Source organism: Myxine glutinosa, chromosome 11, assembly GCF_964187855.1.
Source record: "Myxine glutinosa chromosome 11, kmMyxGlut1.1, whole genome shotgun sequence".
Classification (NCBI taxonomy): domain Eukaryota; kingdom Metazoa; phylum Chordata; class Myxini; order Myxiniformes; family Myxinidae; genus Myxine; species Myxine glutinosa.
This window is the reverse complement of record NC_136271.1, coordinates 21,875,652-21,902,071: the sequence shown is the minus strand read 5'-3', so window position 1 is coordinate 21,902,071 and position 26,420 is coordinate 21,875,652. Positions and strand designations below refer to the sequence as shown.

The window sequence follows — 26,420 nt, the reverse complement described above, 5'->3', positions numbered from 1 at the left end:
ACTCAGCCTCCCATGCTCTCCAGTACAAATCCTATAAGATGTGATCCGATATAATTAATTATATATCCATCTCCATCCTATATAATTAATTCGAAGATGGGCAATGTGGCCATATCCGATTAGAATAAGAGGTACTGTCGGGTTCAACTTTGTCTTACATTTCACTCTGAACTAAAATTGTTTTGCCTTAGTGTTTCCGTTCCTCCCTAATAAATCCATTATTTTACCTTATTCACGATGGTTCTTGGGACGCAACCGCACCTGCAGCGTAAAATTAGTTTGAAGATACAAGCGCGTCAATAAATTAAATGAATAACTAAATTTCCAACACTTGCAACCCTCGCACTGGCATGCAATTCTGCCTCGCACCAAGGGGTCCCTACGGAGTTTATCTCCGGCGAGACCTGGCTTAGCCCTTTAGGGCTAGGATCCAAAGGATGTTCCGCCCTCTTCTTGTTCATCCATTCACTTGCTTGTGTCCAACTGTTGCTGCACAGTTTCACTTTCAATGTGTCGCCTTGCCTCGTCCATAAACCTCAATTTTGTATTTAAAAAAAAAATCTTCAGTAGCCTCTTACTCCTGAGAGGGTCAACAATACAGTCATGGCTGTGGTTCCTTGTCAACAAACAAAGCCCAGAGCCAAACATTAGATCGAGTCGGTTTGTATTTACATGTGTTCACCCAAGGTCATCTATGTGGCATTTAACAACCGGAGACACAGAACTGCAACATTGTTGTTTGCCTTGGAGAGAATGGAGACAGTAAAACTGGATTGACATTTAACATCACGAATCATTGTATTCTCAATTTTTTTCCTCGCCTTGCATAACTATGTACTTCATTAGTTTATTCTGCCTCATTCAAATCCATTGTTAGGAGTCATAACTTCCAAAAGTACTACGCCTCACTCGCTTAGCGCTACCCCATAGAACACAAATTTGTTATGGGGCCCTTTGTCCTGTGGAGTTTTTTATTTATTAAGAAACTAAAACAAATGAAGAAAATCCATAGCACATTGCTCGCCGAGTAAACGCACCCACCGCCATTGTTTGTATGTGCATGCTCCGAGCCAATCAGGTGGAAGTGAGTCGTGCGCTCGACTTGTCTACACAACAACAACAACAACAACATGCATTTTAAGGCCATTTTCCCTGCTAGAGCGGGGGTTAGCCTTGCGGTCCCCATGACAATCTTCTCCATTTTGCCCTATTTTCTGCATCTCCCATTGTTAACCCCCTTGCCTGCATTTCTTCTTCGACCATCTTTAGCCAAGTCTTTCTCGGTCTTCCCCATCCTCTACTTCCTTCTACATTAATTTCCATCACTCTTCTCAACCAGTCACTTTCATCCTTCCTCAACACATGACCAAACAATCTCAACCTGTTCCTCTTCACAGCATCAATCACAGGCAATATTCCCATCATCTTTCGCAATTCATCATTTGTCTTCCTCTCTCTCAACGATACTCCGCACATCCATCGAACTTTCATCGAACCGAACTTCTTCCGCTCTTTCACTCCCTCTTTCTGTTCTCTTCACCCTCTCTTTTGCTCAAGGTCAACTGCCAACTGCCATCAGCCAACATCACCGCTTTGCACAAAAAAGGTGCAAAAACAGATCCTAGCAACTACAGACCAATCAGCCTTCTCCCAATTATCAGCAAAGTCATGGATTCCATCATTGCTTCGGATATGAAATCTTTCCTCTTCTCCAATGGCTTGATCTCTGATCATCAATTTGGTTTCAGACCAGGTCACTCTACTCTGGACATGCTGCTTCTGCTGTCTCAACAATGGATGGAGGTCCTCAATGCCAAACAGGAAATTAGAGCTGTCTCCCTCGACCTATCACGTGCCTTCGACACGGTCTGGCACCCCGCTCTGCTCACCAAACTCTCCTCCTTTGGTATCCATGGAAATCTCCACACATGGCTGGCGGAATTCCTCTCTCGTCGTAGTCAACGTGTGGCCCTGAATGGGTTTCTCTCATCTCCTCTTCCTGTTCAGGCTGGAGGTCCCGAAGGCAGTGTTCTGGGCCCTGTGCTTTTTCTGGTCTTCATCAATGATCTCTCTGACTCTCTTGAAAATCCTCTCTATTTCTTTGCTGATGACTCCACTCTCTGCCGCTCCATTCCTCATCCCTCAGATCGGCAGTCTGCAGCCTCCTCACTCTCTGCAGACCTGGACAAAATCACAGACTGGGCAAACAAGTGGAACATGTCTTTCAATCCTGACAAATCTCACACTCTTACGATGTCTCTCCGAAAAGACCGACTGGACAACCCTCCCATCTACTTTCTGAATAATCCTCTCCAAGAAGTTCTGTCACTCAAGCTTTTGGGTCTCACTATCTGCCATGATCTTTCCTGGGAAAACCACATTTCCAAGCTGGCCTCCAAAGCCAGTCGCCGACTGGGAATCCTCCGTCGTGCGAGGTCCTTCCTTGGCACACCTGAGCTCCTCACCACATACAAGGCTTTCATCCGCAGCTCAATGGAATACTGCTCTCCCCTCTGGGCTGGTGCTCCTGCCTCACACCGGGCTCGTCTTCACGCTGTTGAAACCAAAGCGTTCAGAATCATTGGAATCTCCCGCGATGACGCTATCTCCGAGGGCCTTTCACTTACTCACCGCAGGCAGGTTGGTGGTCTTTCCGTCTTCTACCGACTCCTCTCCGGCCTTGCTCCCCCAGCTCTCTCTGGGCTCCGTCCCTCAAATATTCCTGCAGGTCGCACAAGATCTGCCTGCAACCCTCTTATGGTTAAACTGCCAAAATCAAGACTCTCTGCTCACCTTCACTCCTTCATTCCTCTTTTCTGCCGCCTCTGGAACAAACTCCCTCACTCTCTTCAATCCCACTCCTCCCTCCAGGTCTTTAAAACGGCTATTCACCACCATCTCTTATCTTCCCCAATCCAAAACCTTGTTCTTTTCTACCCCCGCTAATTTCACCCCAAATCCACTTTTTTGAGGTGACTTTTGTCTTCTTTCCTGGAAGTCCTTGGTGTCCTTGCGTTTTATACCTATCCTGCCCTGCGCTTTTTCCAGGCCCTCTGCCTCCCACACATCTCCCGATGTCCCTGCCCTCAAATGTTGTGTTTGTGTGCTTCCTCCCCTTCTCTCCCCATCTTGTCGACCGCTCCCATTTTTATATACTTTGTTTACTTGTTTGTTTGATTTGTCTGTTTGATAAATGTTAGCTCTTTCACGAGCCTCGCCTCTGTATACAAAAAAAAAAAAAAAAAAAACCCATTCGCATTTCCACCCTTTCCAGCCTTCGTTGCTGCTCTACGTTCATTACCAATGTCTCGCTCCCATAAATCATAACACTTCTCACACATGCAGCATACACCTTTCCCTTCAGCTTCAGCGACACTCCCCTCCTCATCAGCATACCACTCAGTTCCCGAAACTTCTTCCATGCACATCTCACTCGAGCAACCGTTGCCGAGTCTGATCCACCTTCTCCATTCAGCATGTCTCTGAGGTAGCAAAATGTTTTCACACCTTCCAGCTTCACGCCGTCTCCAAGATCCAACTCAACATTTCCTCCATCTGTGCACACCTTACATTTGAATGTAGCTGCCACACTGGTAAATGACCCTCTCAGACCACTACATTTTTGATGAACCCACTCAGCGCACATTGTACATTGAATGGAGTTCACTCCGACACCCTTCCGGCACACAGCACACGGCCACTTCCCAGTTCTTTCCACCTCACCACATGCTTTACCACTTGCCATCACCTTCGTCTTTCCGATATTCACCTTCAGACCTTTTGTCTCCATACATTCTTTCCACTTGTTCATCTTTTCCTTCAGTCCATCCATACTTTCCGCAATCAACACCAGATCATCTGCATACAACAACTCCCACGGTAAACCCTCCTTTACGTTCTGAGCCAGCACCTCCATCACAGCTCCAAATAGTTGTGGACTTTGTACCGACCCCTGATGCACTCCCACCTTCACCTCAAACTCACCACTGTTCCCGTCCTTCGTCCTTACAGCTGTGCGCGCTCTTTTGTACATTGCCATCACGACTCTGATCAACCATTCCTCCACTCCTAACTTCCTCAATGCCCATGTCAATACTTTGCGTGGAACCCTATCGAATGCTTTCTCCAGATCAACAAACCCAAGAAACAACTTCTTCCTCTTCTCCATGTACTTCTCCTGCAACTGCCTCACAATGAAAAGCGCGTCTGTCGTTCCTCTTCCTGGCATAAATCCAAACTGCATTTTGTCGATCTTCACTTTCTTCCTTATCCTCCTCTCCAACACCCTTTCCAATACCTTCATTCCATGCTCCAATAACTTTATTGCTCGGTACGAGCCACACTCCAGAGGGTCACCTTTCCAGTTGTATGGAGGGACGAGGGTACTCAGTTCCCAATCCACTGGAATGCGGCCTTCTTTCACCACCAGATTACAGATCTCTGTCATTCTCTTCACACCCCAACTTCCTGCTGCCTTCAACATATCTCCCACAACTCCCGTCGGCCCTCCCGCTTTTCCACTCTTCATTGCTTTTATCGCTTGACCCCTGGTGTTGGGCTAGCGGCTAGGGTGCCGGCTTAGGATCCAAGGATCCTGGGTTTGAATCCCGGTCGATCGCTGAATTAACGCCAGGGGGGTTGACTCAGCCTGTCATCCTTCCGAGGTCGGCTAATTGAGTACCAGTTCACTGGTAATTCCCTGTTTGTCGTTAAAGGCGGCAAAAAGGGTTGGCGTCAGGAAGGGCATCCGGCCGTAAAACATTGCTTCAAATAGGGGACCGAAAAACAACAACAACCACTGTTCCCGAAAAAGGCCAACCCCCGCTTTGCGGGGAAAAATGGCCTCTAAAGGTGGTTTTTTTTTTTATTGCTTTTATCGCTTCCTCAACTTCCTTCTCAGTTATCTTCTCTGCCGGTCCTAAAACTGGGTTACTCTCTATGTTGCCATCCCATTCATTCTCTGTATTCAACAGCATTTCCATATATCTTTTCCATCTTCCTTTAATTCCATCTGGGTCGACAACGATTTGTCCTACTTCATCCTTCAAGCAACTCACCCCCATCACATCACACCTCTCTTTCGCTATCTGCTTTGCAATCCTGAATACTGCTTTCTGACCCTCTTCCGAATCCAAGCGTTCTCCGAACATTTTCCTACATGCCTCCTGCGCCTTTGCTACCTCTTTCTTTGCAGCCTTCCTGGCTGCCTTATAACTTTCATGCTCTGCTGTTTCTGCTCCCGTACCCTTCGCCTTCTGCCACTCCTTGAACTTCTTCCTCTTCTCGTCAATCCTCTTTCCAACTTTATCATCCCACCACCATGTTTCCAAGTGCCTCGGTGGTCCTTTTGTCCATCCACATACCACACCAACGGCTCCCAACAGACTAGCTTTCATTGACATCCAACCACTTTCAAGCTCAACCACATCATCCTCTACCCTACTCAGCCTCTCTTTTAATGCCTCCCTTACTGTCACCTCTTTCAACCTCCACACCTTCATTCTCGGTTGGTACTTCACCCGCCGAGCTCTCCTCGCACCTTTCACCCTTATGTCGCAGACAACCAAGTGGTGCTGTGAAACAGCCTCCTACCCCGGGATCACCTTTGTGTCCCGGAGGTGCCCCCTATCTCACCTACGCACCATCAGGTAGTCAACGGTTGTCCTCGACCCACCTGACGTGTATGTAACAAGCTTATTATCCTCTTTCTGGAACTGAGTATTACAAATCAACAAATCAATGTCTATGTCGACCATGATAACAATTCTCAAAAATGCAGACAAAACAGAAGCTGTTGCCCATTTCACGACTGTGTTAACTAAAGCAACGTTAACTCGTTCAAGGAGCAGTTTGCCGGAAAAGATGGAGATCTGGTTAGGCTTGATTCGACAGGTTTAAGCGCTGCAGTAACTTGCAGGGAATTTGTATTAGTGGCGACGCTGTCAGTGCTAACGACCAGGTAGTCCTTGAATTCCCCGAGTTGTTGTTTACCATTTGTTTTACAGTCTCCATAAAATAATATATTTGCACTATTACTCATATATTATTATATGAGTCTCCAACCCTGGTGTTGGGCTAGCGGCTCGGGTGCCGGCTTAGGATCCTCGGATCCTGGGTTCGAATCTCGGTCGATCGCTGAATTAACGCCAGGGGGGTTGACTCAGCCTGTCATCCTTCCGAGGTCGGCTAATTGAGTACCAGTTCACTGGTAATTCCCTGTTTGTCGTTAAAGGCGGCAAAAAGGGTTGGCGTCAGGAAGGGCATCCGGCCGTAAAACATTGCTTCAAAAAGGGGACCGAAAAACAACAACAACCACGGTCCCCGAAAAAGACCAACCCCCGCTTGCGGGGAAAAATGGCCTCTAAAGGTGTTTTTTTTTTTTTTTTTTTACTCATATATTATTAGTCCCCTATGCGTTTGCTCTCCGTCTGCCTGTATGCCATTCCTTCGTCCATCCGTCTGTGTGGCTGTCCTACCTATGGTTTTCTGCACTTTTTCCCATACCCTTTAACATATTGAACTGAAACTTGGTAGATGGCTTTATTATGATAAGTTACAGAACAAGTTCAAGTTCAAGTTTCGGGGCATTTCACCAATTTTTCATGGAGTTATGCCCTTTTTGCTTAGAATAAGAACATTCATTGAGACCGGTAATGGACATGTAATGCAAAACAGTTATTCCTCTTGTTATTAGCAAACCCTCATATACCGTTCATCCCAAAAAAAAAACGCTGTCAGGAAAGCGTCTCCTCCATATAAACATTGGTATACTAATCCCCTTCTGGCGCATTTTCGATTCGCGCTCTGTTCTCCAGGAACGCATCCTGAGCAAGTATTACTGTACTGTAAAATTAACTATCGTTCCATTATAAATGTATTCCGGCTTAAATACAAGTACGGGTATCCTTCGTTTAAATCGGTAGCTGCGTTCCGAGAATTTACCACGTCAGGTGAAAACACGTAAAATGAAAGTTATTTTCCCATAAGAAACAATGTAATAGGTGGTGTCTCTGTGCCCAGACGTGGGTGGATGAGGAAGAACCAAGCAAGGGAAAGTTACTTATGCATTTAAATAAAATAAAATTAAAATTTCCCAAAACCTGATATGTTAAATGTTGTTGCTTGCGGTGATGGCGTAGGTGGTGGGTGGTGTGGACTTATTGAGGGGTTCCATCAAGCACGCATTCCATACTTTCCATGATGCCCGATGGTGAACGACTCACTTTCATCACAGTTAATGGTGTAACGCTCTGTATGAGTGTGCATATGCGTGCGTCTGTGCACGTGTGTGTGCGTCTGTGCATGTGCATGCGTCTGTGCGTCGGCATGTGTCTGTGCGTCGGCATGCGTCTGTGCGTCGGCATGCGTCTGTGCGTGTGCATGCGTCTGTGCGTGTGCATGCGTCTGTGCGTGTGCATGCGTCTGTGAAAGCGTGCGTGTGCATGCGTCTGTGCGAGTGTGCGTGCGTCTGTGTGCATGTGCGTGCGCGCGTGTGCATGTGTGCGTGCGTGCGTCTGTGTGCGTGTGTCTGTGCGTGCGTCTGTGTGCGTGTGTCTGTGCGTGCGTGCGTCTGTGCGTGCGTGCGTCTGTGCGTGCGTGCGTCTGTGCGTGCGTGCGTCTGTGCGTGCGTCTGTGCGTGCGTCTGTGCGTGCGTCTGTGCGTGCGTCTGTGCGTGCGTCTGTGCGTGCGTCTGTGCGTGCGTCTGTGCGTGCGTCTGTGCGTGCGTCTGTGCGTGCGTCTGTGCACGTGTGCATGCCTCTGCGCGCGTGCGTGCGTCTGTGCATGTGCGTGCGTCTGTGCGTGCGTCTGTGCATGTGTGCGTGCGTCTGTGCGTGTGTGCGTGCGTCTGTGCGTGTGTGCGAGTGTGCGTGTGCATGCGTCTGTGCAAGTGTGCGTGTGCGTGCGTCTGTGCGAGTGCGCGTGTGCATGCGTCTGTGTGCATGTGCGTGCGTCTGCACGCGTGTGTGCGTCTGTGCGTGCGTCTGTGCGTGCGTCTGTGCATGTGTGCGTGCGTCTGTGCGTGTGTGCATGCGTCTGTGCACGCGTGTGTGTGGGTCTATGCGTGCGTGCGTTTGTGTGTGTGTCAGTGTGTGGGTCTGTGGGTCTGTGAGTGCATGCGTGTGTGCCTGTGCATGTGCCTGTGCGACTGTGCGCGTCGACATCACTGACAAAGGGGAGGGGTGGTTTTTACAAGCACCATATACATCTGCAGTTTGGTCTTAACAAATGCAAAATAATGAATTTGAAAATTGGGAATGGCAAAGTTGAAGGTGTAGTATCCCCAATTTAAAGCCTGTTAAGCATTTTTGCAACCATCTTTCCAAGTTCAAAACAACATTCAACACCAATTCGCTGATGCTCTTAGGAAGTGTGGATGAAAGCCGGAAACAAAAACAAACTCACAACTAGAACGGGCACTCGGTAGAGCGCATACCTTCGCCGCAGCTACTGTTCTGTACTTGGCATGGGAGTGTAGGGAACAGAACAAAAATACGATTTTGACCTTTTCGTGACCTTGACCTTGACCTTTGACCCGATTGCTCCCAAAATCTAATCAAATGTGTCCCGTATAATAACCAATCATCCCACCAAATTTCATGCAATTCGGTTGAATACTTTTTGAGTTATGCGAATAACATACACACACACACACAGACATACAAATAAATACACAGCGATCAAAACATAACCTTCCGCTTTTGCGAAGGTAATAAAACCGGTCTGAATGCTGTGATCATTCCTGGTATTTGCCAAGGTTGCAAACTCAGGACCATATCACAAATAAATTTTAAACATCACAGAATTGAAAATGTCAAAAACACCCCTTGTGGTGATAATGCAGCACATGGAATTTCAAATTCTACATTGGACTTGACTCCATCCTACAAGTGACTCCATTTCTGTCATCTGAAAATTTCAAAATAAATAATTAAAATTTAAATATATACAAAAAAATTTAATAACAAGTGAATCCTCTTGGATTGCGCTGAGGTTCGGGCATGGAATTTCTAGGAGGAAGTATAATTTGTATGCAATGAAAGTACATGTAATATGGGATCGAGTAAGATTTGACATATCCACTTTTGTTATTCCCGATTCCTCATTATTTCAGAGTACATAGGCATAATGAAGAATATGACAATGACAATAACAGAACCTTGGGCCGAATCTCGCGCTTCACCAGTGCGCGTGCGCGAATTTACGTCACGTCGGCAGCGAGAAGGGGTTCCCCAACACGAACCAATCAGGAACTGCCACGTCACACTTATATGATCTCAGAATTCCTGCGACAGGAATTCGCGTTACACTGGCTGGAAGTCATTCGCTAGAGGCGCTTCCTCAGCGCTAATAATAATAAAGTGAATTGATCCATTTTGATTAAAAACCGTGTCAAATGACTATGATGCTTGCACCAACACCACGAGGCACTCACTGTTGCTCGACTTGAGGTCCCGATGGATGATGGTTACGATGGCCTCTTCATGCAAGTAGAGCATGCCACGTGCAATTTGCACCGCCCAGTCCACCAGAATAGGCGGTGGGATTCGGCGACCTGCGAGCGCACGGTTCAAGGGGCCGCCTCGTGCATACTCCATTATGAGGCAAAGGTTTGGCTCCTGGGAGACAAAAACAATTGGAAGCCATGAGTGACAAGAACTATACACAAAATGGTGATGGCAAGACAATGTCACAGTTTAGTTGTTGAAGGCGAGTGCAGACCCCTTTTAGAACAAACAAACATTGATTTGGTTATATATTTGACCCCTGGCCTTTGATCCAGTCGTATACTTTATAACGCTCCCTCCAATCACAATTGCTTCAGCTCTGACGAAGGACTCGCAACAAAATAATTAGTTGATAAAATCCATTGGTTGTCTTGCACACCCGCAAATCGACAAGCCTCAAGAGAGACTCGTACTCCATTGTACCCCTGACCTCCGAGGAAATTTTAACTTCATCAGTCTGTTATCCCTGGTGATCCCTGGTGTTGGGCTAGCGGCTAGGGTGCCGGCTTAGGATCCTAGGATCCTGGGTTCGAATCCCGGTCGATCGCTGAATTAACGCCAGGGGGGTTGACTCAGCCTGTCATCCTTCCGAGGTCGGCTAATTGAGTACCAGTTCACTGGTAATTCCCTGTTTGTCGTTAAAGGCGGCAAAAAGGGTTGGCGTCAGGAAGGGCATCCGGCCGTAAAACATTGCTTCAAAAAGGGGACCAAAAAACAACAACAACCACGGTTCCCGAAAAAGGCCAACCCCTGCTTGCGGGGAAAAATGGCCTCTAAAGGTGGTTATATTTTTTTTATAGTCGGAAAATGTGATGATTTCCAAACGGGATTAAAAAGAGCCATCTCTTCATGGCTAAGTGATAGCCACGAGTCAACCGATCTATCCGAGCACATTGGACCATACAGGAGGAATGTCTTTAAAAGCTCAGGACTGTGTCCGACGTACAAATACAGTATGTGTGTTGATTTTACATATTTGTCAAAAATATATAAATAAGCATTTTCAAACACCAATGTATGTTCCAAACCAGAACGGCACTCGGTAGAACGCAAACCTCCGCCAGGCTGAACAGTTTATGTTTTGTATCCCAGTCCCTGGTGTTGGGTTGGTGGATAGGCGTGCAGTAGTCGACTGTTGATTTGCTGGGTGGGGGAGAACCAGTTGCAGAGGTGAAACCCCCTAGCCCAGGCACAGGCTGCAGGCCATTGCCATGCCATGCAGGCACCAGGCACAGACCGATCACAGACAACGCAGTTGTTCGTGAGCTACTGAAGCGTTCCGAGGCAGCAACTGCTGAGGTGGGTCAGAGATGGGTCCTGAATACATTTGATCTGGGTGTCTGCATGAAAGCCCTTCCCATCATCTGGCGCTGGCCAAATGAATTTGCTAGTCATGTAGTAACGATTGGACCCTTCCACACATCCATGAACTACATCGGGATGCTCACTGGACACAAGATGCGTGGTTCTGGATATGCAGAGATTCTCTTTGAGGCACAACTAGTAACAAGTGGATCTCTCAAAGGTGTTCTCAGTGGAAAGGCCTACGCAAAGTCCCTCTTTTGCCTCAAAACAGTGTGTGAGGCAATGGAGAGGCTGTTGATGGAGAGATTCACTGAGGAGGAGAACATCATGATCTCTGACCCTGCTGTGCTTCTCAGAATGACCCAGTCTTGCAACCGAGAGCACCTCGATGAAGCCCTCAAAGACCCCTCAACTCTACTCCTCATCAAAAATTTGCATAAAATTTGCATAATTTTGCATAAAATTTGCAGCAGTAATTTGCATAAAAATGGTATGTGGGACATTTTTTCAGCTTGGGGCCATAGCTAGTCATTTTCTACACATTTTTTCCAATCTATAAACACTGATTAGAAGTATATCTCCGGGGGGTGCAGGGGGACCTAGTCTTCCTACTAGACTAATACTCTTTCGATTTTTGACGGGCGCCAAGGGCGGTATGATCCGGGGACCATAACGGTCCATCCCGCCATGTCACCTGACCTATGACGTCATAATTAAGATATGCATCCAATCACATGGCGTACTATAAGTGGTCAAAGTTCAAAATGAATCGATCGAAAAATGAAGGCAGGGATCCATTTTTAAGGTTTTCATAAAATCCAATATGGCCGCCAGGTCACATGACCTATGACGTCATATTTATGACATGTATACAATCATGTATACATGAACCCGGATCATGATCGCACAAAAATTAAACACAAGGACATGGCATACAGTTCATAAAACATCAAAATCCGTACCTTTGTAATTAGACTGATGAACTGCATGTGCCTGAAAATTAGGAAATAGACATGTAAATATTTCCTCTAATTGTCAAAAATAAGGTCAGAGTTCGATTACCCAACCCAGAAACATAAAATGGTGAACCTCGCGTAAATCTTGACAAAAAACTCAAAAACCGACATGTTTGACTCAAAATTTAAGATGACCTTGAGGGTTGACCCTGACCTCGAATCATCAAAATAACATCATAATTGGATTCCTCGACCTCGAAAACCCCTGAAAAGTGGTATCATACATGATTCCAACCCTTTTGGTTATTTAACTGATTTTCCTCTAATCCGGATGGCGGCCATTTAGTATTTCGCCAATATTGGGCCCCCGGGGGGGGGGCGCCCGTCTTGGCGCCCGTCAAAAATCGAAAGAGTATGGCCTGGGCAACATCTGGGCCAAATTTGGTGCTTTTGGAAGAATTTGAACCAAACGGTCCCAAAATATCCCTAAGGGCCCTGACTACATCGAAGCATACAGCATGAATCGATTGAAAATTAAATCGCTCGCTGCAAGAGAGCAAAACAATTACCTGCTCCTTGACCTCAACTTAAATCATGGCCATGGAATGTCCGTCCACGCCACCCCCCCTCATCAAGCATGAACTTGCCAACCCTTCTCAAAATACACCTCGGGATATTTCATTTCCACCAACGACTAGTTCGGGTCCACCACGTCTCAACTTCCTCCCCATGGACTGTACATACATCGATGCATCGCCCGACATGCGAAACACCTGGGCGACACTTTAGAGCTGGGCCATGGTAGTCCAGTTGCCAGGACATGAAACCTGGAAATTGTCAGTAGTATAAGTTTTTTGGTGGATTAGTAATGGTTAAGTGGTATATATGACAGAACCACCTCTTGCCGCTGCAGCAACTTTGGGGAATTTCCGTTATTTGCATAAATCCAAGATGGCCACCACCGACCTTGGTTTAAAGAGAAAATCAGCAATAACTTTTGATCGAATCAAGCTAGGAGGATGATTTTGGTACCTACACATAGATTTTCACACATGGCAGATGCAATGAAAGTGTCAAAAAAGTTTTTTGATGTTGCTAGACAACCATAATCCAAGTTGGCCACTGGTTTGATGTGGCTAAATAGCGAATCGGCCATCTTTTGATAGAATCATGCTAGAAGGTTGATTTTGGTATCTACCCATAGGTTTTCCCATATGGCAGAGGCAATGGAAGGCTCAAATTATGGTTTTCATGTTGCGAGGCCCTTGCTAGTCAACTCAAATCGAAGATGGTCGCAATTGACACTTGGAAGAAATCAGATTTAGAAACACGAAAACAATATGACAACCAAAATGTTTATTACATTTTTAAAATAATAACCTTGTTGGGTCCACGAACACATATTAATTACAATAAAATAATTCACAACATCTCAATAAACCATTTTATACACACAACCTTGCACTCCCACTGTCAACTATACTTATACATCAATCATCTTTCTACATATCAGGGTACATTTGTATCTGTAACAATGTGCTAATATGTAGCACACCGCATGTCTTTCTAAAACTAGCACATCATGTCATCTTGAGTATATATGTCTGGTACTCGAGAGGACCAAGGCCAGGATCCACTAGCCCTATATCGTTGTCATCATTGGTGTCATCCTCTTCTTCACCATTCATCATGGCATCTTCCTTGTGTTTCGTCATTGGGTTATGGCACTCATCTATTCAACCCTCACAATGACAGTAGGTTGTGCAGGACAGGCCTGCCCCGAAGCAGCTGCAGTTCGCTTGTGCGCAAGCATTTCCTGTGGCTTTGCACTGACAGCTTATGACCTTCATCAACTCAGGAGGTGCTGGTGGTCCCTTGGCGATTACTGGAGACGGTATGCTGTTGAGAATCTCCCAACCGAAGTTAGTTATACAGAGCGAAGGGGCGTTCTGCTTGTCTGCTGCTTTCCATAGTATCGTTTGATGGTGCGATCTGAGCATATGAAGGAGCAAGTTTTCATCTGTGGGAGGGAGAGATTTCACGAGGGGTGGCTTACCCTTATTCTTTGTGTAGATGGCATGTCGGGCGGCATTCACGCTGGTGCATTTTGGCTGACCATATAGTACAGCGAAGAACTCTTGACCCTTTTTCAGCAGGTCTTCATGTGCAGCCGTCTCCTCTCCGATGACAGAGTAGAGCCCTGGAAAGTCTCCTTCTTGGAGTTTGCTGAGGGCGGTGATCTTTCCCTTGTTGAAGGGATACGACACTGTGTCACACCCTGTCACCGCATGCATTCCAAGGAGCTGGAGGCTCTTATCTCCGAGAGCAGTTGAAATTTGGTTGATGTGCAACACACTCCCGTTCCACTTCTCCATCTGCACCAAAGCAGTGATCCCCAGCTTCCAAACCGAGAATATCAGAATGATGAAAACGTCTGTGTCATCACTGATTATGCGAATCACCCTTTTTCCTTGATGAACAGACTGAAGCATGTAGCTGAGCATCAACACACCTGCCTCATCATGGCTGAACGGTCCTTCCTCCTCTCCAACCATCAGAACATCCACGCCCAGTGTGTATGTGCAAAGCAGACGTGAGAGAAGTCTTTTGTTAGCCTTGCTATTAAGGATGACTTCTCGCTTAGGAAGAGGAGATGTGAGTGTGAGGTTGTAAGTACCAGCACCAGCACCACCAGCATGGCGTGACCTTTCATGATCCTTAGCTGACATATTGCCATAGCGGTCAAAGATCACTTTCGTTGGGATTTCACTGTAGGGCTGCAGTCTGGTCCCCATGCTTGTAGCTACTGTAGATACTGTACCACCACAGGGCCAGACGATGTGGTACAGTAGCTGTCCTGCATCAACAATCACTTCTTCTGGGGGACTTGGCTCGGTCGACAGGATCGCAAGTTTTTTCACAAGGTTGGACTTATTCCCTTTGCGGAGAGGACCAAAGTCATCAAAAATCGAGGGGGGTACTCCACAGAGCTCATACTCGAAGACAGATTTGAGGTGGACATTCCAGGCCTGGCCGACTATCAGCAGCCGGCTGAACAGCGCCTCCATGTCATAGATCGTCTTCTCGCCGACTTTGACCCCCCCTTTTCATTGCTTCCTTGGTCTTGACCTTTCTATGGATTTCTTGGATTAAGGAAGTTAGCAGAATGTTATCAGAAGTTATAGCCGAATAGCTACTTCACCATATAAAACCGGTGGCCATCTTGGATTATGGTTTCCTAGCAACATGAAAACCATAATTTGAGCCTTCCATTGCCTCTGCCATATGGGAAAACCAATGGGTAGATACCAAAATCAACCTTCTAGCATGATTCTATCAAAAGTTATGGCCGATTAGCTATTTCGCCAAATCAAAACAGTGGCCATCTTGGATTATGGTTGTCTAGCAACATCAAAAACTTTTTTTTTGACACTTTCATTGCATCCGCCATGTGTGAAAACCTATGGGTAGGTACCAAAATCATCCTTCTAGCTTGATTTTATCAAAAGTGATTGCTGATTTTCTATTTGAACCAAGGTCGGCGGCGCCAATCTTGGATTTATACAAATTACGGAAGTTCCCCAAAGTTGCTGCAGCGGCAAGAGGTGGTTCTGTCATATATACCCCCTAACCTTTACAAATCCACCCAAAAAAACTTATAGTACCGACAATTTCCGGGTTCACATAGGGTTTATCATAGGTGGCAACTGAACTATGGATGGAACCAAGACAACAGACAGCTCAAAGAAGAGTACAATACTTACAGGCAATCTTGCCAGCCCTAAACTAAGCTCCATGATAATACATCCTTTATTTGAAGCTGCAGAACAGAAGAATACAGATCCAATCTTTTTATTTTTTATTGAATGAAAACTTAAAGGTAAATTACTTATCTATTCTACATCAGCTCCTGCATTGTACATCCAGCAAACGCAAAATTGGTTTGTGAATGAGGCAAATGGGTCAAAAACCTTCCAAACCAAATTCCCCATTATTTCCCAAATACCACTTTTCCAAATACCAAATTTCAAATACCAAATACCAAATTCCAAATTTTCCAATTTTCCAAATACCAAATACCAAATACCACTTTTCGCACTTGTGTTAGTGTTGAAAAACCACTTTTCGCACTTGTGTTGGTGCAGGAAACCACTTTTGCACTTGTATTAGTGTGAAAAAAACACTTTTGGCACTTGTGTTTGTGTTGAAAAACCACTTTGGAAAAAATTTGGAAATGGGTCATATATTTCCCAAACACAATCCCCATTGTCATGAAGAATAGTGTTTTTACCACGTGGCTAAAATGTATCACTACAAGCGAATGAACATTGTGCTCTCAGAAGGGCAGGACACATGAAGAACTAGAACGGCACTCTGGAGAGCGCATAACTCCGCCACAAGCTGAACAGTTTACGTTTTGTATCTCACAGATAGGCTGGACCTGAACCAAAATTTAATCGGCTTGTTCTTGTCACCTACCCAACTCATTCACCAATTTTAGTCAAAATTGGTCCACAACTTTTTGAAATATCATGCTATATAATCGCTTTTCACCCGATCTCTCAATGGTGAAAAATCAGTTAAGAAATTAAATAATTATTGCATCCGAATCCACATTCAGGTCTTCACCAAAATCGAATCGATTTTTCCTTGTCACACACACAACCTGTCCACAAAGTTTCGGCCTAATCCATCCACAACTTTTTGAGATATCCTGCTATATATCGTTTACGGCCATATCTCCCAATGGTAAAGAATCACTGAAAAATTTCTCGTAGCCAGATCCGAATCCAGATCTTCACCAAATTCTAATCATTTCGTCCTTTGCACACATGCTACCTCTCTGCCAAATTTCGTATGAATCCGTCCACAACTATTTGAGATATCTTGTTCACAGAAGACAGACAGACAAACAAACAAAAAGACGTCATGCAGAGCACGATACTTGCAAAATACACCTTCTCCTCCCCCCCCCTCCCCCCAAAAGGATACCATTGATCCAACAAATTGTCCATTTCATACAGATTAAAATTGACGATCTCAATCAAAGCTAGGGTTAATAGGATGAAAAGCGACGATTTTTCAAATGGAAATTGATGATTTAGAAGTTTCACCTTGAGTTGACCTTTGACCTTTTGAACTCAAAATATTGGTTTCCCAATTCAGTGAGGCGCTATGCAAATGCTGTTAAATTTTCAAGTCAATTGGATGAAATTGACGGTTTTGAGATGAAAATTGATTTTGGAAGTTTAACTTTGAGTTGACCTCAAAAATAGTACGTTTCCCAATTCAGTGACGCAATGTGCAAATGCGGTTCAATTTCCAAGTCAATCGGATTAAAAATTGCGATTTTATAAATTTGACCTCCAGATGACCTTTGACTTTTGACCTCAAAATCAATAGGCTTCTCAATTGTGACGACCTCTACAACTTGGTGAAGTTTCGTGACGATCAGTTTAGAATTGTAACCTGTAGGCCGGTGACAGACAGAATAACAAACGCAACTGACCAATATACTTGAAAAATCTTCGATTTTGCAAGTAACAAACAGAAAGAGAGACAGACAGGGATGAAAACATAACCTCCATCCACCTTCGGTGGCGGAGGTAAAAAGGAGAGAGATTAGAAAATAGACACATGAAAGGGCAGCCAGTAGGAAAAAAAGAAAAAAAAAGGGAAGGAATTGTGACGTGAGATGTTGATGAACAAACTGCTTGAAGCCCTGGAGGGGTCCAGACCCCCCCTCCCCCCCCACTACCCACCTCCCACCCCCTCCGCCCTCCCAGAAGGCAATTCTACAAAGGGGAGAAAGGAGGAAAAGAGGAACAAAACAGTGGATTTGGACAGCAATGCTGGCATACAAAACTGGGAGGGAGATATTGAAAGCATATTGGAGGAGATTGGGAGGAATGTGGGAATGAAGCCATGGCAGAGGCAGTTTAAAAAAAAAAAAAAAAGGAAAAAATTATATACTGTATATATACTGGACTGCATATAAAAATGTATATATATATATATATATATACATAAATATATATACAATATACATACATATATACAATATACATACATACATACACACACACACACACACACACACACACACACACACACACACACACACACACACACACACACACACACACACACACACACACACACACACACACACAAATTCAAAACACACCTGATCACAAGTGTGCCGCACTGACCGGGTCCTCAGTCGAGGTCCTCAGCATCATCCCGTTTCGGCCCTTCAACCTCGATACGGTCAGCTAAGGTGGGCCAGCAGGGGCACATCCACATCCACATGCAGCAACGACACCTGGATGCGTACATACCCCCACCCCCAGCCAGTGCGAACGCAGACTACAACAACACCTCCACATCCAGAATCCACAGCACCAAACAAACATGGTGGAACACTCAAACACCCACCTTTATACCCTTCACCACTCACCACTCACCAACAAAACACACCAGATCAGTCATAAACACACATACACACACAACACCAACCAACCACCTACCCTTGCAACATACATCACTCAACATACAAAAACACACACTGATGCAAAAATTCATTCATGCAAAAACAAACACCCTCACCCACTCACTCACTCACTTACGTACACAAAATGACAAATAAAAATAGTAACAAAAAAACAAACAAACACACAACCACCCTACACCGTTCGATGTGCCTCCATAAACTTCCTCCATATCCAAAATGAGTCTTTCAAGGCAACCTGGGCCACCTTGTCACACATCCTCCTTCGTTCTGTCCCACACACTCCAAGCAGAGCAAGAAATGCAGAAAAGGAATTGCCAATATACCCTCTACACCCCACCTCAAATGGCTGACACAAAACCCGCCAAAAATTCTCCCGGCACTCTGCCTCCAGCTCACTGTACTTTCCTCTCTTCCTCTCATGGATCACATACATATGAATCATCACTCAAGCGATATATACATACACATATATGTACACACACATACAGTGACATGAAAAAGTAAGTACACCCTATGAAAAGTTTTGACTTCAACATATTTCAACATACAGCTATTTGATCTTCATTTCAACAATATTGATAAATAAAGGTGATATAATATAACAAATATCATGAAACATTTACATTTTGTAGGCCATTGTATAATTTAAATAAACATAATGCAAATTTCACACCCCTACATTTATCACTACTTCAAATACCTAAAATTAGAATCAGGTGCACCAGCTCATGTGCAAATGATTAGAACATCGTGAGAGAGGATCTTGGAGGAACCTGTCTTATTTAAACCTCAGACATTTAGTTTGGTTTGCTCTTTGTTGTTGAAGTGTGCGGCGCCACCATGCCTAGATCAAAAGAGCTCTCCGAGGCCTTCAGAAAGAAGGTTATAGATGCCTACGAGTCTGGGAAGGGATTTAAAAAGATCTCCAAACAATTTGAAATCAATCATCCGACTGTCCAGCAGATCATCTACAAGTGGAGAAGATTCCAAACAACTGCCAACTTGTTCAGGCCAGGCCGCCCCAGCAAGTTCAGCCCGAGAGCAGACCGCAAGATGCTGAAAGAAGTCTCGAAGAACCCCAGAATGTCATCACGGGACCTACAGGTAGCTCTTGCCACTGTTGATGATGGAGGAAATATTATGGTTTGGGGCAGCTTTGCTGCATCAGGGCCTGGGCAGCTCACCATCATAGAATCCACGATGAATTCTTCATTGTACCAGAGGGTGCTTGAGGATAATGTGAGGCCATCTGTCGGAAAGTTGAAGCTCAACCGAAGGTGGATGTTGCAACATGACAATGACCCTAAAAATACCAGTAAATCCACCAAGGAATGGCTGAAAAGAAAGAAATGGAGGGTTCTGGAATGGCCAAGTCAAAGCCCGGATCTAAATCCCATCGAGATGTTCTGGGGGGGATTTGAAACGAGCTGTGCATGCAAGAAACCCCTCAAACATCGCACAGCTGAAAGAATTCTGCATGAAGGAGTGGGCAAAAATTTCTCCCAGTTGATGTCAGAGACTGGTAGACAGTTATAAGAAACGTCAACTTGAGGTTGTTTCTGCCAAAGGGGGCAATACCACATGTTAGAGCCAAGGGTGTACTTACTTTTTCCACATGCGAAATTTGCATTGATGCTTATTTAAATTATACAATGGACTACAAAATGTAAATGTTTCATGATATCTGTTATATTATATCATTCTTTATCTATCAATATTGTTGAAATGAAGATCAAATCGCTGTATGTTGAAATACGTTGAAAAAGTCAAAACATTAGATGGGGTGTACTTACTTTTTCACGTGACTGTATATATATATATATACATACACAGTATATATAAATAACAGAGAGCACCAACCTATTGACAATGCAAGAGCAACAGGCCTCGTACTTCAACCTCATTGTTTGAGATGCCAATAATATTGACAGCTTGAGATTCCACAGAATAAAGTACAGACAGGTGTCATGCAGGGACATTTTGTCCATAAGGGAGAGCAGTACACCACACTGTGCTACGGATAAAGCCGTTTTTTGTGGCGAGCTGTCCCGATTTTCCAAGGAAGAACTTGGAAGAACAGATAGTCCTTGAGCCAGACCAAAAGTAATGCTCCGGCGGGGGGAGTAATTCTCATTATGATTTTCCATTAGACCAATGTCTCAAGTGTCAGAAAAGGTGTGATGGACATCTGAGAACGGTAGCTTAGTGCCCGGATGGACGCCATCTTTGAAACCACCCAGCTCGAAAATGCCCATTTGGTGGGGTACATTGTTGCACGTGTATCTGGACTTCTATACTAGCTATCGATGTGCGGTTGACGACTAAATATACGTCCGATGTGTACCGTCTAAATAAAAAATAATATGAAGCATTTTGTTTTAGATTAATTATTATAAAAATCAATTATCGAAAAAAAATCATATATTTTTCAATATTTTATTATTAGACTTGTACTTTTTTTAGTGAAACAACACTGGTATGATTTTCCAAATTATGCATTGTGCTACACCGTTTATCTGTCTATAAAAATAACTCAAAAACTAAAACATATCATCCACCACGAGTTTACAACAAATAAATGTAAAGAGGCATAAAATGACTTAGGCCGCCGCTGGCATTATCTATTCTGACGATAACGCAAGTTAGGAATGTCGTACGGAGAGGATTTTAACACCATACGATATCTAATAAGCAGGCGGAAATTGTTACATAGGAAATCTGCACTTTGGTGGCCATCTTGGATTTCAAAATGGCCGCCAATTATATTAATTATTCATTACTAGAGTTTGGAAAGACGTATGGAGCTGATTTTAACACCATACGATGTATATTCCTAATAAGCAAGCGGAGGTATCATTGAACATGTCATGTTTTAGTCAAATAACACTGGTATGATCTTCCAAATTATACATTTTGCTAAACCGTTTATCTGTCTATAAAGATTTTCAGGCAATTTGGCCTGCATTATAATAGAGAACAACATATGCTATACAATATACAGTGCACACAAATTTGTTAATCATCAGAGTCGCCATCAGAGTCATTGGCATCCTGAGCCACGATAGCATCATCCTGCACCATGTTGGAGCATCCCTGCAGCTTACACACAACAGTGCACTTCAACCCATTCAGTATGCAGGAGCAATCTGACGGTCGACACGTCCTTCTGCATGTGCATGAGATGAGATTCAAGACGACATCTGGAGCTGGTAGACCCGCCATCCATCGGATTGTGAGCGAACCGCCATCATCGAGTTCCCAACCATGTCCTGCTGATGGTGTTGGGACGTCTGGTAGGTTTTCAAGGCTGCGTCGCCAGATAGCCGCCTGATAGTTGGCCCTAAGCGTATGCTGCATCAAGGAGTCTTCACAAGGCGGCAATTGTCCAGATTCGATCTGGCCCTTCTTTGCACAGAACATGTGATAACGGAGCGAATTAACACCGACGATCTTCGTGTTCTTGGCGTACAGCTGACACGTGAAGGCCTGAATGCTATTGAAGACGTCTGTTGGTACATTCCACGAAGATCCCAGATCTGTGAATGCTTGAAGATACAGCTCATTCGCTTGCACAAGCTTCAAAGCCTTTATCTTTCCTTGGCTAGCCAGAGCACTCACAGTGTCACACCCGCTCCATGCATGAAGCCCTGGCAATGCACTGCAAACTCCAGACCCCAATACCGCAGCCAACTTTCCAACGTCGATCATTCTGACTCGAACCTTTGTTCCTCGTCTGATGAAGAGCTGACTCTATCGATGGTTCTGCTGAGATGAAGACTGATGATCAGAACGTCGGTGTCATCTGCCACTAAGATGATCGTCTTGTAGTGGGTAGCGGCGTGCTTTGCATGGAGAAACATACACGTGTCTGCTTCCTCGTGGCTACATTCGAGTGCTTGCCTGTACAACTCGGGGCATTTTTCGTGGAGTTGCGTCATCTGTGCATAGTACACTGGTAGATATCTAGCATAGTTCACCTTGTTCATTGCGAAACACCAAGGGATCACTCTTCTGACACAAGCCAAGTGAAGCATCCAGTCGCCTTCTCTATCCGCACGAATCAACCCCAGCAGGGTCTCTACCATATCAATATACATCATCCAGAAGCGAGCCAGGTCTCCATGTTTGGTTCGCAGAAAATGTAGGTATTTAACGAACATGTCAAAGCTCTGTACACATGAATCATCATCGAGAGCAGCAGCGAGAGTCTCGTGGCAAACATCCTCCTTGATGCTGCGAATTTTGAGGTCAGTGCTTCGAATCTGGGGTTCCTTGTCAGGATGATTGCTTTCTATCCACACCTGGAAGCCCTTCCAAATGATGCGCATTAGTGCCTCGTACATCAACTTGTGGAGTCGCACAGCACGGTTGTATTGCTTGCCTTCCAGAACCCTGTTGATGGAACCTTCAGCGATTACTCCTGACTCAACAGCTACATCCCGAAGGCCTGCATCTCCAAACATTTTCCCAATGCTCGACATGAAGTTACAGATGGTATGGAAGTTCCCCATCATGAGCACGATTCTTCCATATCGATCGACATCTTTCCATGCTATTTCGGTCGCCTTAGCAAATAGTGCCTGGTCTAGCACCACCGGTATACGCTCAAGCTGAAGTGATGACATGATGTTCAGAGCTTCTCTGAGGATTTCTTGCACTGTTGCCATATCTGTGGCAGGCGCGTTTATAGTCGGCAGGTAGCCAACTACATCTTCCGTCACCTGAACACGATCTCTAGTCATGATGTTGAAACCAGTCCACGAACTGATTGTCTGGTCGCATGGTTCCAGCATGCGAGTCATAATCCATACGTGATTTCGGCGCTGCGCAAGGGATGTTGCGCCTGCAAGAGTGTCAGAAAGATCTGCAGGCTTGATTGCAGGTGGGCCCTCTCGTTTCCCACCGCTGTATATTGGAACTAAATCGCTGGATGACGGGATAGATCGCTTCTTATCTGCTTTGGATACTGCCGATGGAGGTTGGGGCGGCAAACACGACTGCGACTTCGGTTGGACGATGATACCGTTGACGCGATGCGATGTTCCGCCACCACTCAGCGATTCCTCTAGCCTGTCGATGTTATCGAATGCTAATACAGTCGGGACCGAAGGGTGCACATGTGACGGAAGTGGTACTGTATCTTTCTCCACACTTGCTAATTTGTCTATGCATAGCGCTGTCTCGATTTCTTCCAGAACTGTGTACGAACATCCGTGCCCGAGTCGATTCAATATTCTGATGACCTCTGTATTACCGGTGAGCGTTTTCATGACCCACGGAAGTAGGACATGCTTCGATGTTCTGATGGTACCCCGGTGTACAGCATTGATGATATCTTGAGCCATCGACCATACCAGTGTGTCGGCACGCACAGAGCTACCCCCACTCCCGCAAATCAAAGTATGCAGAAATACACGAAGAGAATCTGGTATCTTCACGTAATCTGAAGTGAGTTCTGCTGGCTGAGGCGGCCAACGTTCATTGTAATGAGCATCTTTGATCTGGTGTCGCAGTGAAGTAGCTGCACGCACAATGTTACTTTCACCGTCCGTTCGCTCAAATGCTTTCACTTCTGCTTTCAGGTTTACGCACTCTGCAGCAATCTCTCGCTTTGTCAGATTATCGGGCATCAAGTATACACGGGGTTTCACATTGAAGAAGATGAGCGATTCTCCAAACTCTCTTTGTAATGTGCGCTGCAGATTCTTCTTGATGGAGTCACGAACATCAACTGAAAATGTATCTGAAGACAGGATATCTGTTGCAACATCAACTATTGGAACAATCCTCGGGTTCAAGAACAAGTCAGTGCGAATGAAATTGAATATACATCGTATCATTTCTTTTTTCTCGATATTATCTTCAATGTCAGTTTCTACTTGAGGTTTTTGGGGCCGTGTGTAGTTTCTATAGCAGGAGAAGTGGTAGTGAGCCTCAGTTGCAACCATATCTCGTGTAGTCAATGCCAAAACTCTCTCATCATTGCGAGCTGTCGCAGCATCTCTTATTGTCTTATCTGCTCGAAGTTCAACAGCCAAGACAACTGTTTCACGGGTACGACTGCCTTTTATGAATTTTGAAGCACGCTGGCAAAAAATGCATTTATCATCGTAGACCGTTGAAGTTGATCCTGTCTCTTCCCGTGATGATCGCCGTCGCACCGCATCGCCAGTATCAACTGAAGAACTTCTAGCTGCATTGGTCAAAGTAGCTAGGTGGTTTTTGTGAGTGAAGTCTGATCTACAAGCCCTATGGTATAATATTGGAATATTAGGAAGTTCAACTGCGCCTTCTTGGACTAGCTTTAGAATTGGATAAAAGTTTCTAACTGCGGCTGCGTCACACAATGTCTTCCAAGAACTGTTGCCCGCTGCCTTGCTTAGTTCAGAGAGTGGCGACTTCTTGCTGCACAGGATGCACGTTCCGGACTCAGGTTCAATCTTCGCCCGTTTCGCCTCGACACCGGCCATCTCAGCTGAAAGAACAAAAAGACTGACGTTAGATTACTCCGATATCCGAAAAGCTCGCCAGCTTACATAGACATACTCATCCAAGTCAGTGAACATGTTAGATGGCGCCACAATACAACTCTATAATAGAGTTGTATGTGGCGCCATCTAACATGTTCACTTTTAGTTCTTAAGCCACCCACCCCCCCCCCCCCCCCCCTCAGAAATTAATCAGGTCACCGCAACAAATCTCAGACTGAGATATAGAATATAGAATATAGATATAGAATAGACTGACGTCACTTTCGGCACTGGGTTCTGTGGGTTGATTATCGGCGGGAAATTCCAACTGACATAGTTTCGGTTTGTGGAAAGTGCATGCCTTTTCATATATTTTTTGTGTACACTCGTGGTGGATGATATGTTTTAGTTTTTGAGTTATTTTTATAGACAGATAAACGGTGTAGCACAATGCATAATTTGGAAAATCATACCAGTGTTGTTTCACTAAAAAAAGTACAAGTCTAATAATAAAATATTGAAAAATATATGATTTTTTTTCGATAATTGATTTTTATAATAATTAATCTAAAACAAAATGCTTCATATTATTTTTTATTTAGACGGTACACATCGGACGTATATTTAGTCGTCAACCGCACATCGATAGCTAGTATAGAAGTCCAGATACACGTGCAACAATGTACCCCACCAAATGGGCATTTTCGAGCTGGGTGGTTTCAAAGATGGCGTCCATCCGGGCACTAAGCTACCGTTCTCAGATGTCCATCACACCTTTTCTGACACTTGAGACATTGGTCTAATGGAAAATCATAATGAGAATTACTCCCCCCGCCGGAGCATTCACTTCAAAATATGGCCGGTTGGCTCAAGGACTAAGAGTATTCCCAGTCTGCAATAATCACAGTATGTAAGCTTTTCTTAATGTACTCATGCTCAGTGAGGCATAGAAATTCGAAAGACTTAACCTCTTCTACTGGCTGACCAAGGAAATAGATTGATGGGTTCATTTGACGATCCTTGAGTGATAGCGTGAGACACTTTGCCTTTCACCTGCCAAAATCTTGGCTCACTGCTCACCTCCACTCATTTGTTCCTCTTTTCTCTCTCCTTGGGACCAACTTCCCCAGTCTGTTCAGTCACATTCTTCCCTCCTGGGTTTCAAGAAAGCTGCTCACCACTACCTCCAGTCATCCCACATCCATACTCATGATCTCCTCTACCCAAAGGACTATTTCCCAGGTTATTGTGATTTTCCCCAGCCACCTCCGACCACTGTTCCTTTTCTGTTACATCTCCACTTGCCTCTTCCTTTTCTTGCCGTAAAATAAGGTGTTCAACATAGCAATCGGCAGACATAATGGGGCTACAGAGTTTCACCTCAAAAGACCAGTATGATGCTGGTGGTGCCATAAAGGATAGTGAGCACAAGTGGAGGGGTAGAAATTTCATTGGTGGTTGCAAGAAGTTCCTGTCCACCCCCATAGCTCAGGACAATCTTCAGAAATCCATACAACAATCAAACATAGCAGGATCAGTGATCTCAGCACATACAATGAAATCGATATCAGATGCATCACAAATTTTGCTTGACTGGTCAAGGACAATCAACTTGTGAGCATGTGGGAGGCTTTGCTTTTGAAATTCAATAACGTGCATAAATGCCACA

General features: G+C 44.8%; 1 protein-coding gene across 3 annotated transcripts in view; it reads right to left on the bottom strand.

Annotated features, from left to right (window-relative positions):
• Nucleotides 1-26,420, bottom strand: part of LOC137436472 (mitogen-activated protein kinase kinase kinase 9) — a 111,885-nt gene that overhangs the window by 54,445 nt on the left and 31,020 nt on the right. For all 3 annotated transcript variants that reach the window (XM_078786454.1, XM_078786456.1, XM_078786455.1), the window contains exon 4: nt 9,434-9,617. In XM_078786454.1, the coding sequence (XP_078642580.1) occupies nt 9,434-9,617 (184 nt within the window). The remainder of the gene's footprint in view (nt 1-9,433; nt 9,618-26,420) is intronic.